Raw genomic sequence first — 20251 nt, 5'->3', positions numbered from 1 at the left:
TAATGCGAAGAGAAAAGTCACTGGAAAAGACCCTGATGCTAGGAAAGATTGAGGGCAAAAGGAGAAGGGGGCGGCAGAGGATGAGATGGCTAGATAGCATCACCGATGCAATGAATATGAACTTGAGCACAGTCCGGGAGAGAGCGCAGGACAGGAAGGCCTGGCGTGCTATGGTCCATGGGGTCACGAAGAGTTGGACACGACTTAGCGACTGAACAACAATAAAGTCCAGATATGAGTAGGCCGGCTTCCCAGGTTACAAACATCCAGCTGGCTGAGGATGAGGGTCTCTCTTCACCCCCCCGTGAGATGCAGCAAACAGGAGGAGGCATGGTCTGGGGAGTATGACCTAATAGATGCCAGATGCAGGTGCAGAGCAAAGAGAGAGATGGCAGGGGCGGAACTACCCAATTGGCCTTGCGTGAAAAGCTGCATTTAGAGGCCTCACGAGAAGAGAGGGACCTCCCCTCTTAAGTTAGGCAAGTCAGACCGCCTCCCTCTTCGAATGGTGGGCAACTCTCTTAACTTCCTTTTGAATCCCCTGAAGGCATTCCTTGGTAGACTGAGAGTCACTGAGAATTTGCATCTGTATGACCCTGTGAAGTAATGGATCAAAAGCTGTAGACTGAAGCCTCTTATCTGTGTATGTTTGGGCTTCGAAGTAAAGTGGGGGGGCTAAAGGAATCCTGACACCTACAGAGTTGCTCAGCAAGAGCAGCTCACTGCCCTTGCTATGATTTTCGTGGGAGTTCTCTGTTTAATGGAGACTCTCTGACAGTTTGCTGTGATGGGGCAAAAAGTGAGCATGTTTCCCCCAATTCCCCCATTTTCCGCATTTTCCTCTCCCTACCATTTAGCGCAATCCTGCTTTTCTGGGAAAGCGCTATATTGCTTTACTGAATGAACGATCTTTCAAATCCTCAGCATTTTACAGCCACCATCCCCTTTGTGCACTTGGGATTTTTGCTCCTCTAGGGTAATTGTGTGGGGTTTCTTGGTGGGATCAGGTGCCTCCTCAGTGTGGGAGGGTGTGTGTGAAGCTTTCTCCCAATTCTGCAGCCCCTCCCCAGCTTTTATTGCCACAACCCCCTTTTTTCTGCACTTGGGATCTTCGCTCCTGGGTGATTGATAGTGTGGGGTTTGGCTGGCAGATCGGGTGCTTCCTCAGTGGGGGAGGCTGGATGTGGCGTTTTCTCCTGATCCTGCAGCACCCCCCCTCGATTTTATTGCCACAGCCCCCTTTTTTGCACACTTGGGATCTTCACTGCTGGATGAGTGATCACACCGGGTTTGGCTGGTGGATCGGTACTTCTAGACTGCAAACATCCAGTGCTTTAGGTGTGAAACAGTGCCATTGCTCGGGTGGGAGGACTGCATCAGGACAGGGGGCGGATGTGTATGTGTGTGAGTCAGATTACGCACTGTAGCTTAATAAACTACTCACAGTAGTTTATTAGCCCATTCGTTTGGTGGGGGATTGTGGACTAATTCACAAATAACCTACTGCAAGTAGCTTATTAACCTACCATGGGCTATTGTGACATGTTAACGCGGCCTATGTATCAGGTAGATGAAAAATAAGACTTAATGGTTCAAGACCTCTGTCAATTAATTAATTAATTTGCGCCTTGGATTTCTACCAAGAAAAATAGCACTCAAAGTTGATTAAACTTGATTAAAACAATAATAAAACAAATGCATTAAAACACAATTAAAAACATAGCATTAAAAGAATAAAAAGAACATCCAACCCAACAGACCTGCTTACATGCTAAAGGCCTGCTTCAGTAAAAAGATCTTTGCCTACTGGCAGAAGGGCAACAGAGAGGAAGCAAACCTAGTCTCCCTGGGCAGGGAATTTAGAATTAGTTCTTTATATCCTTTTAAAGATTGTTCAGTTGATAACAATTTTTGGTATTGGTTTCACAAGTGGAGAAGGGAAGTAGAGAGACTAAAAGCGTTCTTTGCAATTTGTGGGTATGCATGATGTACATATCTATATTGATTCAGTAACTGTAACAATCTGATTTTCTGGGGACTTGTTTAGGAGGATAAAGACACAGATTCTATCAAAGAACCACTCGATGATTTATTCCCCAATGATGAAGATGACCAAGGGCAGGGAAGTAAGTGAAATTAAACACATGTCTTTTTGTGTTCATATATTGAGGGCACCAGCTGATCTTTAATTCCTAGACTGCTGTAGGCCATTAGTACACAGCATCAAAGCCTGGTAGCTGACTTGACCAAAACAGTCTAACTACAGACAGGGGATTGACTTGTAGAAACTTATGACAGACAAGCAATCAAAAGCCCTAAATCATTGTGAAGATTTAGAGTTCCTGGGGGTGTAACCTTTCCTGGTTAGCGATAACTGTGGCTTACCACAATGTCTGAACAGGTGTAACCATAGTTACTACTAACCTTACTTGATACTCAGACAAAATATTGAAGCTGGAATCCACTTCTGAAGCTGAGTACATTACGAATGAGCCTCCCCCGCCCCCCAGGTCAGAGATTGGGAGGAGACCCCCCCATATATTGGCTTGCCAGATGAGAGCAAAACACTTGCTATGGCAACCATAGTGGGTGAATTTTAGAATTCCTGATTTTTCCATGGATTGCTCTACATCCGATATCATTCTCCTGGAAGCCCAGATAGTTTCAAGGCTAACAATAATAAAACAAATATAATATTTCTTAGAAATCATGTGCCAGAATATATTTGAAGTGGCGCATCTGAAACAAGTAGAATCGTTAGATATAATAGCCTCATGGAACTCAACCATATTGAGTTAAAACATTTGGGTGTGTGGTCTTAATGAAGTTCAATTCCTCCAAACTAATTACATACAAATTTAATGCACTTTTTCTCATTGTGGCTTTTCTCCTCCTAGTTCAACAGCCACATAGCAGTGCAGCAGCTGCTGCCCAACAGGGTGGCTATGAGATTCCAGCAAGATTAAGGACCCTTCATAATCTTGTCATTCAGTACGCTTCCCAAGGTAGATATGAGGTTGCTGTACCCCTTTGTAAACAAGCACTTGAAGACCTGGAGAAGACTTCGGGTCATGATCACCCTGATGTTGCCACTATGTTGAACATACTTGCATTGGTATACAGGTTGGTATTTTTAACAGCCTTTTAAAGAGTTTTCTGAAGACTGTTGATGTTACAAGTACAGTTAAATACAGCATTGTGTTTTTTGAGGAGTTATGTTACAAAGTAACAGTGATACCAGATATGCATTGTTCTATAGGATTTCAGTTTCAATACCTGTTGTCCCTTTTTGAAAGTCCTCTCATCTTAGCCTTTTGAGGGAGGTAGTCAACTTCTCCTTGAATTATATTTACAATTATTTGGAACTGGATAACACGAAGTCTTGCTTAAGCCTTGGTTGGCAACTAGCGGCCTAGTAACTGAATCCAACTTTTGGTTTGGCACTGGCTGGTGCCTGTGGTGGCTCCAGATTAGCTTTGGTGCTTTTTTAACTGGTGGAGAGAGGAAGCAGAGCAGGACAAGATTATATATGCTGCCCCATAGTATTCTGTATTAATGCTTCATATGGATGTGGAGGTCAGCTTGGCCCATTACACGTGGCTGCCTTCTAGATTTGGTGCTCTCTTCATTCATGCTCAGCCCTCACCTCTCTTTATTAATGCTCTTCATTAATGCTCAGTATTGTAGGTTCTGCTTCCTGGAACAAACATAAAAAGAGCAGAATCTGCATTGAATACTGACACTTAATGCTTACCAAGATTCCGAAGCCAGTTCTTGCTATTGGCGCTGACTTTAATGACCAAATGCTTAAATAATACATTTATGAATAGGGTGTGTTGATCATGGCTCTTTCCTAATTTAGGGACCAGAATAAATACAAAGATGCAGCAAATTTACTGAATGATGCCTTGGCTATTCGTGAAAAGACCTTGGGGAAAGATCATCCAGCGGTTTGTATATAGGACAGAGTTTTTTGTTTTCCCCTTCCCTGTTTTTCCTTTCTCTGTAAGTACCAAGTCTTTTTCTTTGAAACTCATCTTAATATTAAACTCAACAGGAAGGTTTTTAAATCCTGGCTTATCGTTAACATCATTCAGGTAGGAGATCCTCAATAAAACATTTTGCTCTTTAAATAGTTAAGCACAAATCTCTTTAACAATGTTCCAGTTAAATTACTTTCATGACATACGTGTCTGATTCTGAATCAGTTTGCATGATTTGAATGTACCCCAGGCTCTGAAGGAATATTTCAAAGGTGCTTCTGGATTCCTATTGGAGCTATGCTTATTCATAAGAAATAGTAAAAACATTGGTTCAGTATAAGTGGTTTATTAAGTTGTCTCAAATGTAATGAAGAATAGCTTCACATTATAGAAAGGAAATCTGAAATTACTTGATCTGCTTTCTATTTATGTCTCTTCTGCAAGTAGCATTTTGCTTCACATAAAGCAAATTTGTGAATTTCCTAATATTTTAAGATTCTAGCCCAGTGCTTCCCTTCCTGTATCTTGCAGCTAATCAGTTGTCAAGAAGTCTGTCCCAGTAAGGCTTTCAGCTTCTGGGCCAGGGCTTAAAGAAAAACCTAGTCCTAGTCCTTTGGAAAGACTTATTCCATGCTTGCTGAAGGACTATCACCTCTGGATATATTTCAATTTCTGTGCCTTTAATAAATAGGTACCTGTTGCAGGGTATGGTAGCTATTTATTAGGTTGGTGAATGGAACCAATTAACTAGTATTAATTGTCGCATCCAAAGGCTGGGCATCACTGTGCTACTTAAACATATTCTGTTTCTTGCCTGTAACTTAATTTTTTTCTTTCTGGAATAAACAATTAATGAGTAGTTGTGCATCTGAGCGTCAAACAAATTAATGCACTATTCATGTACGGGCTGCTTATATTTTTCACAAGCATTTCAGCAAGTGTAGTAGTACACATAGTGCTTCTCCTCTTTTACAGGTTGCAGCAACTTTAAATAACCTTGCAGTGCTTTATGGGAAAAGAGGAAAATACAAGGAAGCTGAGCCTTTATGCAAGAGAGCTTTGGAAATCAGAGAGAAGGTAACGCAACTATATTTTTTCTTTTTGCTGACTTTCACTTTCTAAAAAATACCCCTCCGAATTTTCATGATACTGGCAGTGTGTGCATGTGCTGACTAAAGTAGAGATTGTGTGCAAAATTGTTCAATATTTAGGGTTTTATTGAAATGATTTATCTTAAATTAAAGAAATGCCTTAGGTGTACTTTGAAGATGTGCCACAACTTGCTGTCAAAAAACAGGAAAAACTATCTTTGAAACATGACGGGGAGGTTGGGTAACAAGAAATATCTCGTGGCTCCAGATTAGATTTCCTTTTCCCGCAGTGTTGTAAAGCAACTGCAACATATAAAAATAATATCTGAAGACATTAGCATATCCTGCCAGAAAAATTGTCCAAAGCTTTAATACTTAAAAAAAATAGTTGTCGCATAAATACTTCAAACATGTCTATCTAGTGCCATGGTCCCCAACCTTTTTGGGTTGGTGAGCACATATGGAATTTTTAGACAGTGTCATGGGCATTCTTACAAAATGGCTGCCATTGGGGACTTGCCCATCCATAAAATGGCTGCCATGGTGGGAATGGCTAATCACAAAACATTTCCCAGAAGGCAAACTTGTGAGACTACAAGAAAAGTAACTTCCCCAAGAACTTTGGTACAAGGCTTAGATAGGGTCTGTGCTTCAAAACACAAAACCACTCTTTTGAACCCAAATAGGGCAGCACTTCACTTTGAAACATGCTAGCCTCTCAGTTTAAAAAAATATAATTTAAAAAATCTTAAATAAAATGAAAAGGGGGAGCAGAGTCTGGCAGGTGCCAAGAGAGGTGTCCACGGGCACCATGTTGGAGACCCCATGTCTAGTGAATAAGCAGCAATACATTGTAATTCTTGGGAAACTTCCCTTAAGCACAGAATATGCAACTGAAGAGATGAAAGGGGGTTGGTGTTGGGGAGCATTTCCATTTTTGTAAGGCCTTCAGATATAGGATTGGGGTCCATGAGAGTATGGGAGGGGAGTCATGGGGGAAACAGTTACCATGCCATGATGGTGGGCGGCCATGAGGGAGGGGAAGGGATCCTCCTGCAAGTGTTCCCAAAACTATTTCTTTGACCCAGAGTGAGACCCCCTCATAACTGTGGGCGAGGAAGCCAAGAAATGAGCATTGCTAGAGAGCCTTAAATAAAATAAAAGGCAAAGGAAGGGGGAGGCTAAGGATATCTGTGACTTTACATGATCAGGGAGGGAACCAGAAGACTTCATGTAAAAAGAACTGGATGAAATCTTCTGTTCAGTACTCTTGATGGGATGAGATTAGTGTAAATCGCATCGTCTGGGGCCAACCTCTTTTGGTCTGGGGGCTGACTTGCCCCCTGGATTGTACCCCAGACCAAGCCCAGAGGACCAGATGATGTTGAGGAGTTGGGGCCCTGCTGCAAAGCCCCTCCCATGACATTAGCAGCACTCTCACTCATGTTTTTTTCATGCAGAGAGAGACATGGGGTTCTGTGCCTCTCTCTGCATGGAAAGTGACTCAGCTGGTGCTTGAACAATTCCTTCCTGCTCCGCTTGCATTGCGAACAGAGCAGGAAGGGACTCAGTCGGCGCTTGCAGGACGTGGTCCTGCAAGCCCAGCTGAGCACAGGGGTATCCACTTATCTCCAATCAGAGATTGGAGTCTCCTCCCCTTAGGCCATGGGGCAGGGATTGGGGAGTGGACAGGGCTTGGGGATGAGGAGAGGGGCCTCCCCAGGCTGAAATGGGCAACGATGCAGGCTTGATGTTGTCCTCCCCTGGCATAGTTTAACCACTTCAAGTTTGTGCATTACAAATGCACTAGACTGAATTGCTATGTTCAAGTATTCGTTAGTTGCCATAATCCTATAACTATTGGGATGACATGGACACTAATATTCAATAACACATTGCACACCTGTGCTAGGAAATTGTCTAGGGTCTCCACTTAGGTATTTGGTAAACATAAGCACAGAAGCTCCATCTAAGAATCTTACAGAGCCTGCCCAGAATTTCCAAACTGAGGCTGTGTTTGTCAGCCTGCACAATTCTGGGTTTTATGGAGGTATTTTTTTTAAAAATAAGCAATCGTGTTTTTATAAGCACTTGTGTGAAGTTGTGTGTGACAGTCGTAAGGCTTTATAAAAGGAAAGTTTTTACTTGGAGTATCTCCCAGATACCTGTATCATGTGTAATTAATTCTAGCTGACTTTGATTAATTTGTTTGGGCTTGGGATATAAGTAGGTGCTTGAATCTAGTTGAATGAATCCTAGTGTGAATAGTATGGCTGGATGTTTTTTTTTAAATGTAAGAGAAAGGTGTCAATGTAGTCTGCCTTTATTTTTAGGTACTGGGAAAAGACCATCCTGATGTTGCCAAACAGTTAAATAATCTGGCTTTACTATGTCAGAACCAGGGTAAATATGAAGAAGTGGAGTACTACTACCAGCGAGCACTTGAGATCTACCAAACTAAACTGGGGCCAGATGATCCAAATGTAGCAAAGACGAAGAATAATTTGGTACGTCTGAACAGTGGAGTAAACAATAATGAGAAATGAGCTCCTGTATTTCCTACTGGCTGAAAATATGAGATTGGATTCAAAGAACTGGGAGCAGAATGAACATAGTTGCTATACTATCCCACAGGCACCACTGCATGTGCTGGAGCAAGAGCTGGTGCAGTGGTGTTCTAGATGATATTACAGTTTTCGTGCGTCCGCTTGCACAGGTGGAAAGTACATCTTCGGATCTAATTTCACTTCTCTCACACAATCCTCTAGTGCAGAGATGTTGAACCTCAGCCCTGCGAGCCAAATTTAGCCTGCCTCGGATCCCAGTCCAGCCCTCTGGGATTCCCTGGATGACCCATCCCCTTTCCCCAAACCATCCCGTTTTGTTGTTTTCTAGCTTTTGATCTGTTTTTTCTCATTCTAAAACGTTGAAATGTCTCTCCTAAGGCTGGCAGTAAGAGCTTTAAGCTAAAGTACTTTGATATTTCTGGCCCCGTCCCTTTGCCTTTGCCTCTGCGCACCGTTGGAGGGTGGCCCCCAAGAGCTTCTCTGAAATTGAATTCAGCCCTTGGGCTGACAGCGGTTTGACTCCCTTGATGTAGCGTGATGTGTAATGCAGGCCTATAGTGCTGCCAGTCACCGTAGACGATACTGAGCTGGGTGGATTGATGGTCTGACTCTGTGCAAGGGTCTGACTCTGTGCAAGGCAGCTTCCTGGGAGTGGAAGACGCTTTCTGCAAGCAGAAAAGCACATTTGGCTCCAACCCACTTTTTATGTGTTGTGCAAGTGACCATCAGCTATTAAATACATCTGAATACTGAGATGTTCATTTAAAATTTAATACTCTTTTATCATCTCTTTCAGGCCTCCTGCTATCTGAAACAAGGCAAATTTAAGCAAGCAGAAACGTTATACAAAGAGATTCTTACTCGTGCCCATGAAAGGGAATTTGGCTCTGTGGATGGTAAATGTTTGTATTATGAAGGAAAACTGGTTAGAACTGGAGCTAATGAAGATTATGGATTTTTTCTTCAAGTGATGGGATGGATGGCATGCAAGTAATCATTTCTAAAATGATTTTTAGAAATCATTTTAGAAATTCTTGTATGAAGTGCTTAGTTATTTAGCTAGTAAGTAAGTAAGCTAGCTAGCTAGTAAGTTATTTAGCTAGACAATGAAGAATGATTAAAGGCAGCCGCCGGCAAGATCACATCACTCCAGTGCTGAAGGAGTTGCACTGGTTACCAGTTGTTTTCCGGGCCAAATTCAAGGTGTTGGTTTTGACCTATAAAATGCTATATGGTTCCGGCCCAGCCTATCTTAAGGAGTGCCTCCAGCAGCACCAGACAGGCCGCTTAACAAGTTCAGCCTCGGATGGCCTTCTCTCTGTCCCATCAGCCAGGACAGCTAGACTGGTGGGGACGAGGGAGAGGGGCTTTTCTGTGGTGGCCCCCACTCTGTGGAACTCCCTCCCTAGGGAACTCCGCCATGCCCCCTCTTTAATGAGCTTCCATCGAGCATTAAAAACGTGGTTGTTCAGGCAGGCATTTGGGGTGGGTTAGGGTATTTTAGAAAATGTTTTTACTGTAGAATTTTATTGTTTTAAACTGTTTTATTGTATGTTGTACATCGCCCAGAGTGGCTGGGTGACCGGCCAGATGGGCGATTAATAAATTTAATAAATTTAATAATAATAATAATTTGGGGTGCTCATTTACCCAGTGGAACATGGTTTGCAAGCAGTAGTTGTAGTACAGTGGCTTCCTTGCAATGAGTTCATCATGTAAGCAGCATGCATGAGGTGTCAGAGGTATCATTGTGATTAAAACAAGTCTGCATATGTCCTAGCAAACAGCTATGCTTCTGTCAGCATGTGTTACTTGCAATTTGGTTCAAAGCTGACATCAAAGCCTCCTTGAAAGAACATTTTAACAATTTTGTAGCTCGGATTTCTAGTTTCTGTTCCACAGTCTGTACAAATCAAGACACTTCTTTGTAGTATGTCTTAGTTCTGACACAGAAATCCTGTTTGCACGTCACACAGCAGTTCTTGGGTTGTTTAACAACAATTTCCCATGGTTTGTTGTTGGGTTAATTGGGTTGTTTAACCCATGAACAACCCAGAGTTTCCAGGTTCACATATCATGAAACATCCCAGGAATGGGGTGTTCATGGGTTGTTCGTTGAAAATGGAAATGACGAATGCATTGCTTCACTTGTCTCTGGACATTCCTGGGCTAAACAACTCAGGAATTGTAGTGTGTCGTGCAAACCAGCTTGGGGGTATAAGATGACCTTCTGCTGTGTTAAGCTTATTTCAGAAAATTAAGGCTTGCCTAATCCATTAACAAAGAATAGGACTGTAAGTAGCTACTGATGAGTAGGCATGGTGCCTTAGAACTGAGAACAGTGGGGGTGAGTAGGGTGTATGTCCCTATAACTCTCCATAATATCTCCTTAAGCATTCTTCTAGAATGCTGTTCTGGCAAAATGTAGTGGTAACTTTATTTCACATGGTATCCAATATCTCATTTTTACATAGATGAAAACAAACCCATCTGGATGCATGCTGAAGAGAGAGAAGAATGCAAAGTAAGTAGAAATCTGGAGCAGAAATTTTATTCAGTTCTTACAGTACTAAAGATATTTAACATAATGTTCTCAATTTAGGGAAAGCAAAAAGTTGGCACAACCTTTGGTGAATATGGAAGCTGGTACAAGGCTTGCAAGGTTGATAGGTAGGTACATTTTTCTGAAAGCAATGGAAGTGTTAAAAAAATCAAGCTGAATGGGCAATGAATTCTGAATTTTAGGAGAAATCCCCATAGTGAGGAAAATTCATAATTTAACAGTGTAATGTCACAATATTATAGTCTCCGCTTTCTTGTGGAACCTGATGTAGACATGTAATAGGGAATCATGTATCAGATTCAAGAGTCTTGCATACCAGAGAGTTTTCTAACCTTTCTAGGCTGGAAAACTCAGCAAGGCTGATAAGGAGAAATAGAATATGTGGTTTGCATCTTTATCAAGGTTACTGCTTTAGAACTGACCTAGTTATGAAATGGATGGGAATAGCTGTGAAAAGACTTGGTATCTTCTCACAAATTCCTTGTCAAAAAGAACTGTAAACTGGTTGTTGTCATGGACATTTCATCAGCATGCAAATGTTTAACTGACAGTAATAGTATAGTGTTACCAGAAACTAGATGTGAAGTATGCAGCTATCTAGCCTTGTGGCTTTGTGCAGTGTCTTTGTAGGGAGTAACTTGTATATTTGCAGAGCTATTAGGAACTTTTTGTGAGCAATAAATGCCCATTGGCATTGGCTTGTAATGGAATATTCTGCAGTAGTATTTAACAAGATTGTTTCAAGTAGAGGTTGCCACGGCCTGCTGTTAGAAACTAATTGTACTTTATAATTTTATAGTCCAACAGTCACAACTACCTTAAAGAATCTTGGGGCACTTTACAGACGCCAAGGCAAATTTGAAGCTGCTGAAACACTAGAAGAGGCAGCGATGAGGTCCCGTAAACAGGCAAGTGCTTATTCTTCTGTATTTTTCCATTCTTTTTTCATCAAACGTTTCACTTTTAGAAATGATCAAAGAGTTAGAGTGTCTTCCCTACAAAGGCTGGTGAATAATCCTGGTTTGCAGGGCAAATACAAACCATAGTTTGCTGGTTCCAGTGTAATGGCAGATTGTAGTTTGCTGCAAACCAAGGAAGTAACTATGTGCAAGGGAAGGAGGCTGAGGGAAGGAGAGAGCATGCGCGCACAGGGCTCATTCCCGTAGAACCAAACTACATTTTGGTGTGTTTTGTTTGAACTGATCCGAAAGGATATCTTTAGTCTTTAATAAAGTTCGAAACTTTTGAAAAAATATCATCACAAAAATGTTCTTAATTTAAGATAGATAGATAGATAATATTGGATAATCATATGTCTAAAGCAGCATGGGAACAAAACCTGGGAAAACAATTTACAGATCATGTATGGTAATATATCTATTTAGCTACATCACGCATGATTGCAATCAATTTAAAACAATTGTTATAAGGTTCTTTATTGATGGCATCTTACTCTAATGCAGCTGCTTTGTGCCTGCCGTGAAGGGAGAAGCAAACAAACCAGGAAGTCTTTAATTAAATATAGTTTCCTGTTTCATCTGAACTGGAAAACTGTGGTGAACAGCTCTGGAACAAGCCAGGGTATTAAACAAGCTTCAAACCATGGCTTCATATCCTTTTTTGTTTTGAAGCTGTTTCCTCTTTCATCCAGCCAAGATTCCTGGTTCATTTGCTTTGCACGACTGCTCCCTTGTTCATATCTCAGCTTATTAACTGGATATATGATTGCCAAAATACAGTCTATATTGCCCTTCCTGGCCTAGACTTAAAAAGTTTCAAACTTGGCTAGAGTAGGCTGCCAGAGAATGCTATTTTCTTCTTGAATGTATATTATCATTCTCAGTCACGGTACTGACCTCCCTGTTGCAAAGTAAGATGTCTGTTTTCCCTTTACTTGGCTCATAGGGGCTTGACAATGTTCACAAACAGAGAGTTGCTGAAGTGCTTAATGACCCAGAAAGTATAGAGAGAAGGCGAAGCCGTGAGAGCCTCAATGTTGACGTGGTAAAGTATGAGAGTGGCCCTGATGGAGGAGAGGAAGTGAGTATGAGCGTAGAATGGAATGGGGTAAGTACAGTACACAGTGTAAGAAAATAACCTTGATTGGTATACCACCGTAGCAGTTAAGTCGTCATTCTGTTCAGGGATACTTGGCTCATATGCAATAGCAGATTTGAATGAAAGCAAAAGAAATAAGAATTTGTGGGGTTTTTTGTAAGTTCTGACCAATTGGATAACATTCAGCTTAAGTGAGGAGAAATTCCTAGGAATTAAAATTTGGATTTAGGTATGAGCACTTGAATGCTGATTGAATGTCCTGGTTAATGTCTAGGACCTAATCCTAACCAGTGGCTTGTTTCTTTGTGGATGTGATAGGATGGCAATTGGTTTACCTTGCTTGTTCTCTTTATATTTCCCTTTATCTCAAAAGGTTTCCTTTTCTCTGTTTCAGTAGCAAGCACTGCTGTGCAATTAAATGGAATTAGTATGGAAAAATAAATGAAAAGCTCTAAATTTAAGAAGAAAATTACTTCTGTGTAAGAGATACAACCCCACCTGTGCTCCCACCTCAACCTTTGTCCCAGGTGTCATGAGCCATGCAGCAAAGCCTGACTTCTGTATGCAGCATTCATGCTGTTCCATGGCATCGTGATGATGTAAAAATAAAATCCACCCATCTACAGATGATAAATTATTGCTTTCAGTTACCAAAAAAAGCCTGCCAGATACTTGATTAAAGCCAGACCTTTTATACCTTGTTCTACTGCTTAATATAAAATTTGTGCCAGACCACATATAACAAAACATATCTAAAACTGCCATCACTGTTAGCATATAACTGAACCTGCTTTTCTGTTTGTGTCTTCTAAGTGGAGCCAGTTCAAGCTTTTAGTAGTTTACTACTCTTGATGTTACACTGGGCACAAGCATTAGCTCCTCATGACATGCATTTTGCCTATGTCTGCCTTATGATGATTTAGTTCTGTGAAACATTTATTCACATCGCAGTAGCCATTGGTTTTTCTAAGTTCCTCTTGCTTTTGGATGTTTAGGTTACCTTCCATACTAGGGTACTTCTCACATTTCCCTTGCTGTAGCTAGAATTCTATTGTCACTTGGCAGAGCTTTAGGATTCTAAAGGCTCCTGTAGCTGTGCCTTTTTTGTTTTTATGTGGGAAATTCTTCTGTCTCTCTCTGCTTTATCAGATTGGCTTTGGTGTTAGCAGTGCTAAGACAGTCAATCAGCATATAATGCAAATACTACTGCCTTAATTTGTCCCCTTGCCATTAGAACTGTGTACTGTACTCTTCCCTGATTTTTTTTTCTTCTATACTTGGCATGCCTTCAAATTTTCAAGTGGGGGAAGAATTTTTTTCAACTGTCTTTTAACTAAGAAGCATGCAGGTTTGGGATTGACATGGGTACTGACTAAACAGTATTTCTAGGTCAGTGACAGTCCTATTTAATCAAACACTCAAATCTAGTAATCTTTTCTGGAGTGGAATTTGTTTACTTCGAGAAGTATGTGGCATTCATCTTTTTTTTTTCTAGTCCACTTAGGGGGTTGATGTTAGTCTTTTTTCCTTTTGGATTAGTTTGTGTTGTGTTCATGTTTTAAACTGCAGTTGATTTGCTTTCTTCCAGTTTTCCATTCATGCTGGCATTCCTATTTGCTAATTCTGCATGTGCTCATTCTGCTCATCTGTCCGACAGGTTCTACCCTTAAAGGCGGCCTAGAAATAATTTTAGATGGATCTTTGCCACAATAGTAATCTACTTAATACTGAGTAAAATGTAATGCATTTTGTATTCTGCCCTTTCTCCAAGGACCATATGGGAGTTATCCAGTTTTATCCTTTGCAATAACCTTGTGAGGTAGGTTAGGCTTCATGTGTGTGATTGGCTCAATTGCCAGGTGAACTCCTTGGCTGAATGGGGATTTGATCTCAGGCCTCCCCATTCCAAGGCTGGGTTTGGATGATCACAGCAAGGGAAGAAGCCATCGTGGTTGCTCCCCCCCACTCCAATGTGTGTCGTGCGCGTGACCGCCATTTGTATTATTCCCCGTACTGTAGCGCGGGTTGGCATGTCATCTAAACTTGGCGTATGGGGGGTGTGGGCATTGTACCCACCCTACAACCCATGTCATGGAGTAGAGATTGTAGGGTGGGTAAGAACCCCCCTCCGCGTGCTGCACGCTGGGTTCGGACAACATGCCAACCTGCGCTGCAGCGTGGGGAATAATGCAAATGGGGTTGCGTGCACAGCACACACAGGGGCAGGGTGAGCAGCCATGATGGCTTCTTTCCCTGCTGTGATCATCAGACTGTGCCCCAAGCCTGTTACTCTATCCACTACCCCACATGAAAACTCATCCAGGCAACACTGCTTTTCGGAGACAGTATTACTGAGTCTAAGGACAAGCAAGTTCAATGAGATCTGGTTCTAAGCAGGTATGATTGAGGATCAGGATATATATATACCTGGTGCATTAAAATCAATGGGAGTTTTGCAGTTCACTTTGATTCATTCTGGTTTCTCCAGCCACGCTTTGCGGTGGGAGCCATTCAACATGGGTGAAATTGGTAGTTATAGACAATGGGATTAGCTATCCTGGGCACTCTCACCCATTGATGTTTTGATTTTTGAAGCTTTCGATCAGCCTAGTAATCAAGGTTATAACACTTACTCACTGCCCTATCGATTCATAGCAATGTAAGTCATTTGGTTCGAGGGCATGTTCTGAAAGCACAAGATGCAGCAACCTTGTTGAAGCTAAGTCTGTCTGGGTCTAGGCAGTGTTTGAATGGAAGACTGCCTGGGAACCTTATGAATGCTAGCATGAGCTCCATGGAGGAGAAACCGGATATAAAAAAAATATTGTGGCACATCAGGCTGGGGGTGGGGGGAAATTACAAGATATTCTTATCCAAGCTACAAAAAATTGCCCACTTGCTCACTTGTAAGCAATCCTTACTTGCCATGGGTGAGTGGCTATTTACATTTCTGGTTTATATGAGTAGAAATTCCAAGGAAGATGTTAAACTTCATGAATTTTCACAGATCTTCTTGCTGTTTCTAACCATGCAGAGCAGTCTACTTCTTTGGTTGCCTGGGAAAATATTCTAGAGGATATGCAGCCTAAAATACGGCTTCAAATCAGTGACTTGAGTTAGACATTAGGTGAATTATTTAATTGGAAACTGCTATATAATTTTAAAACACTGTTTTCTTAGGGGAGGTGTGGTTCTGCACATCTTTGCCCTTTTCAACATTCTGCTTACCATAAATTGCCTTCTCATTCCCGGGGTTGGAATGAGCTGCTGAAGATGGGGTTTCTTCCCATCTTGTTTCTCTCATACAATTTGATCACCAAACCAGAACTGAAGATTCAAAATGTGAAATTAGGGAAAGCAAGTAACACTTCTTTAGATGGTCTTAAAATGTGACATAAAATGAAACATGTAGAGCAGTGTCATGTGCACTGGGGAGACCTGCCCCACCCCTGGGAACATCTGACATAGCTTCTTGCAAAGGTCTGCCAGACTTCACACCAATAGCCTCTATTAAGCATTGCATCCAAAGCATGGGTTTTCAGTGGGAACACTTCACCCAGTGAACATGGTTGGTGAGATCCTGCTTCCCCACAGGGAATAGGCTGTACCTACGTAAAGCCTTGTCAAAATCAGCCCAAAAGGTATTGGTATAAACTTTTAGATCTGTTTGTTCAGTGCATTCATCATATTATTGTCAAACATACTTTGATGAAGCATGGAGACATCTGTCAATTTGGAAATGAACTAGTCAGTAATACTGTGGTCTCTTAAAATGGTACCTTTGCCTGAAAACATGAAGTAAACTTTAAAATACACATCAAGGTCTGTGTGTTTGTGTCTCCTAAATATAAAGGGTTGTATCCAAAGAAGTGTTTGTGCATGGAGGCACATACAGTTTCTAGCCCCTCTTCCCCACTACAGCACCGCCCCCCCCCCCCCACACATCCAGTCCTCTCCTGAGGGATTCCCGAGGAGGGTCTTTGAGGGATGTGCAGGGAATTGCATTGGGGAGGAATGAGCAGAAATTTCTCTTGCATTTCTTTGGGTACAATCTACAAATACTTGGTGCACACATTCAGAATCCGAAGCACAACTACTATTAGATTTTAAAAAAACACATCCAAAATTCCAAGAAGTGTTTAGTTATTCTACGTAATACCTCTTTTCTCCTTTCACTGGGGGCCTTTCACTGTTTAACATATAGCACCAGTGCTTTGATGGCCACTGTATAGAACCCTCTGTATGTAGGTGAAAGTGCCTTAGCTGCATGCAAAGAGCTCTTGGGATCCTCTCCATGGATAACAATTCTTTCCTCATTAGTAGCAATCATTGCTTTACAATCTTGGATCATCTCAGTAGTCCATTTACATCCTCTAAATTCAATGGTTTTTTTTAAAATCATTACCTTCAAGAAACACTTTTTGTAAGCTCTTCTGTATTAAGGAACCCATGAGCATTAGATGACTCTGTGGTATGTTTTAGGCCTAGGGCACATACTCACTTGATTAGGGGCAGTGGGCAGGCCCACTGAACCTCTGATTCATATGAGCTTTGAATACACTCAGTACTCTTTTGTATCTGCACAACACAGGGCTGGTAGTGATGAGCAAGCTGCCCTTCATGGAAGCTTGTCTGCAGTTACTGATCTCATTAAGGAACCCCTAATCAGCTTCTAAGGAACCAGAAGCGTCTTGGGAACACAGTTTTAAACCCCCTGCTCTAATGAAAAGCTAGAGCTTTGTTATGCAAGTCGGTTTGACAGTGTTTTTATTATGGGTACAACTTCTCACTTACTGGTATATTTCATAAAGCTTAAATTAATGCACCTTGTTATTGATTTCCTTTTATCACTTTTTATTTTGGCTTGTTTACTTTTAAAATTAGTAATTCACTTTCCATAATATGGATCTTTGTTTTAAATCAAAATGTATCTGCCTGTCTTTATTATGCAGAGGAAGACTTTTTTTAAAAAGATTGTTATTAAAGGAAATATACTGATTCTTTAAACTATCTAAAAACAAAGTGCTGTGCAAAATAGAGCACAGAGCAAAAGACAACAGAGCCTTGGGAAGGCTTGCGCTCTAAAATGCCTCATTGGATTTCTTAAGCTGATGTCTCTGCTAATTTATACATAGGCAGTTCACAGAATTAGAGACCCAACATAATGGTGTGATCTAGAAATACTGTTTAAGATTAACAAGCTCAAAATTGAAAACTGTTGAACATCTCCCCACAACAGTTTCATTCAGTTTTTTCTCTCTCCATTTCTGTCCGACAGGCCTAGATGCCTTTTCTGATTCTTACACTGTCTCCTGCATGGCGGGCGTGCAACATCTTCAAGCTCTAACTTCTCTCCACTTCTGACTGCTGTGTATTTAGCAATCCCCTAAGATCCTTGTCAGAGCTACACTGCTTGTAAAAAAAAAAAAAAAGGCCACTTCTCCAGTGTCGGTGTCTCTTTCATTTGGGATAGGGGTTCCTCTTTTTCCTGTACATGTGTAGCTTTGCCAGATATGTATCTAGTCTTACAAATGTGGTGTTAATAACCATTTGCTGTGTAACAGACGAGAGTTAACAAAACTAGGAATGAAGTTTATAAGTAGATGTTTCACTATGATGAAAGATAGTTAAAAGTATTTCGCAAGGTATTAAAATGGCATGGTGGTGACCTTTACATAATAAACCGTTAAAAAAAACAAGTAAGGCATGTGCTCTCAAGTGCTTTAAATTGTATTTAGAGACCTATATCATGGGTTAACATCAATATGGAACTCTGAGTGTCTTCACTTAAGCTTATACTAAAGTAGCAGTGCTGTTTAGTCTTCATGTGAAACTTCAGCAGTTATGCTTTTCTCTGCTAATCTTGGTGTTGGGTGACTTTGTGTATTTGTCTTTCTAACTTCTAATAAACTCACTCCAACTGATGTCTGTCTCTGTCTTCTGAGTAGTACTTTCTTCCTTTCTACATAGTTGCTGTAGGAAAGGAGGTTTTCTAGAAACAGCAAGGCATTATTAACTTGCAATTAAGCATACATGGGTTTTTCAAAGAATGTATACATCAAGCCTTCATGGCCGAAGACCTGTTATCTGGAAAAATAAGAACTAAAACAAATCTATCTTCAATTACATAAATATATATTGATATAACAACTGTAGACTCTCACTGTATCTTTCTGGAAAACAGTTAAGGGTAAAGTTTATGAACCTCAATACAGAATTCTTCAGGCAAGCATATGCTTCTGTTACTGAATAACATATGCATGTTTGCTGCATAGTGGCTAGGTTAGATTGAACAATTTCAGTACATTGAACATTGTTTACTTAGCTCTTTATGGAATGCTACAGCTTGGTGGTGGGCTCTTTGTTGCTATGATTGCATCATGTTTAGCATGGAGTGGTATGGCAGTCTTTGAATTTCTATCTTGCTAATGGAAATGTTAGATATTCTTCAAGAAACTGCACCTATCCATAAAGTTTTGATACACATTTGTTAATTGCACACTTAACTTTAATTTGCAGTTGACTGTGTATTCAGATTTCTGTAATGGCTGGGGTGGATCCAGATTTACACATTTTGTTTCATTTATTACATTTCTTTACCACCCAACAGCAAAAACTCTTGGGGCGGTGTGCAAAGATTAAACCTTTAGAAATAAAATACAATATAAAACCAGTTATGTAGTCATATGGAATAGACCCATTAAAATCAGTGGGACTTACATTAGACTAATTTCAGTTCCATTTGTTTCAATGGGTCTACTCTAAAATATGACTAAATTTGGGTCCAACTCTTCATTTCTTAAAGGTAGGGGGGCACAATCCACCAGGTGCTTCACCTGAGCAAGCTTCATTGAAATGTATGGGAATGGTATAACTTCTCACTGAAGCTGGCACAGGAATAGATCACGTTGGACTGTGTTAAGTAGAATGTTGTGAACAACCTTGGTAAATAATACATTATGCTTTTTATTGATTTCTAGGCTGCTCAGCTCAGAGCCGTTAGGGAGGGCAACAACAGACTAAACAAACACTTCATTAAATTTTGTTTGAAATGAAGTGAAATAATTTTGCCTTTAATCACTTAATGGTTGCAAAACACAAGTACTTGGTCTGTAGTTGTAGTAATTGCTCTACTGTGACATAAGGGCAAAAGCTTTTGCAGTTTTAAATGTGCTCATTTTTTTCAGGATGGCACTGGATCTCTAAAACGCAGTGGTTCCTTTAGCAAACTTCGTGCTTCAATTAGACGCAGCAGTGAGAAGCTGGTTAGAAAGCTGAAGGGAGGAAGTTCACGAGAGAGTGAACCAAAGAATCCTGGGTAATTATTTATTTCTAGATGTGCTGGAACGCGTGGGAATTGAGTTGTGGCAATCATTGTGTGAAATCGCTTTTTATGCTGTATCTGGTGTATGAATTGTGAAACACATTAATCTGACAGCAGTTCTCACAGAAATGTAATACAGTGGATGCAGTGGACACTGAAAGTTGGTCCTAACAGCTGGAAATTTTGATCTCTGTACTTAACAATTTGTAAACAGTATTATGGCTTTGTAAAAGCAAAATTGTTGACATTAAGTAAATTCTAGGGAATTGTCCCAGAAATACCTATTATATATCACCACAAAGGAGAATTGCTGATGCACTTGGCTGCATTTCAGAAATTTCCCCCTACCAATACAATATGAGCATATTAATTTATTCTGAGAATAGAATTAGGATGTATTTGGTTCAAGAGAAATTACATACATTAACAAATATGTATGTCTAAAATGTAATCGTAATAGATTATTGAAATTCTACCGATGTATGTAATTGGATACGTATTCACACTTCTTTCATTAAACATGGTTTAATATACTAATAACAGGCATTCTACGTTCTGCCTAGAATACTTACGAATAAATTTTTTCATGGAAATTCATTAGCCAGTCCTTGCAGTACACAATAGGTGTCCTTGGTACTAGTACCGATCAGACCTCTTTTTGAGTC

The 20251-nt window shown here is 40.6% G+C and overlaps 1 protein-coding gene across 7 annotated transcripts in view; it reads left to right on the top strand.

The window, feature by feature from the left end:
- The window catches only part of KLC1 (kinesin light chain 1), a 56461-nt gene that overhangs the window by 21115 nt on the left and 15095 nt on the right, over positions 1–20251 (top strand). For 4 of the 7 annotated variants that reach the window (XR_014788225.1, XR_014788228.1, XM_084837672.1 and 1 more), the window contains exons 4-14: positions 2048–2126; positions 2898–3123; positions 3863–3950; positions 4959–5060; positions 7408–7581; positions 8438–8537; positions 10116–10165; positions 10244–10311; positions 11004–11112; positions 12110–12271; positions 19450–19580. Coding sequence is in view for 5 of the 7 variants with exons in the window: in XM_084837672.1 (XP_084693798.1) it covers positions 2048–2126; positions 2898–3123; positions 3863–3950; positions 4959–5060; positions 7408–7581; positions 8438–8537; positions 10116–10165; positions 10244–10311; positions 11004–11112; positions 12110–12271; positions 19450–19580 (1289 nt within the window). In the remaining 2 variants the exon portion in view is untranslated. Of the gene's footprint in view, positions 1–2047; positions 2127–2897; positions 3124–3862; positions 3951–4958; positions 5061–7407; positions 7582–8437; positions 8538–10115; positions 10166–10243; positions 10312–11003; positions 11113–12109; positions 12272–17540; positions 18186–19449; positions 19581–20251 lie in introns of those variants that run through there. The other 3 variants (XM_084837680.1, XM_084837657.1, XM_084837690.1) reach the window with 2 other exon arrangements.

Source organism: Heloderma suspectum, chromosome 1 (genome assembly GCF_057233095.1).
Source record: "Heloderma suspectum isolate Gila_16-S chromosome 1, 16-S_ref, whole genome shotgun sequence".
Taxonomy (NCBI): Eukaryota; Metazoa; Chordata; class Lepidosauria; order Squamata; family Helodermatidae; genus Heloderma; species Heloderma suspectum.
The sequence above is the reverse complement of the archived record's forward strand: the minus strand, read 5'-3'. Positions and strand labels throughout refer to the sequence as shown.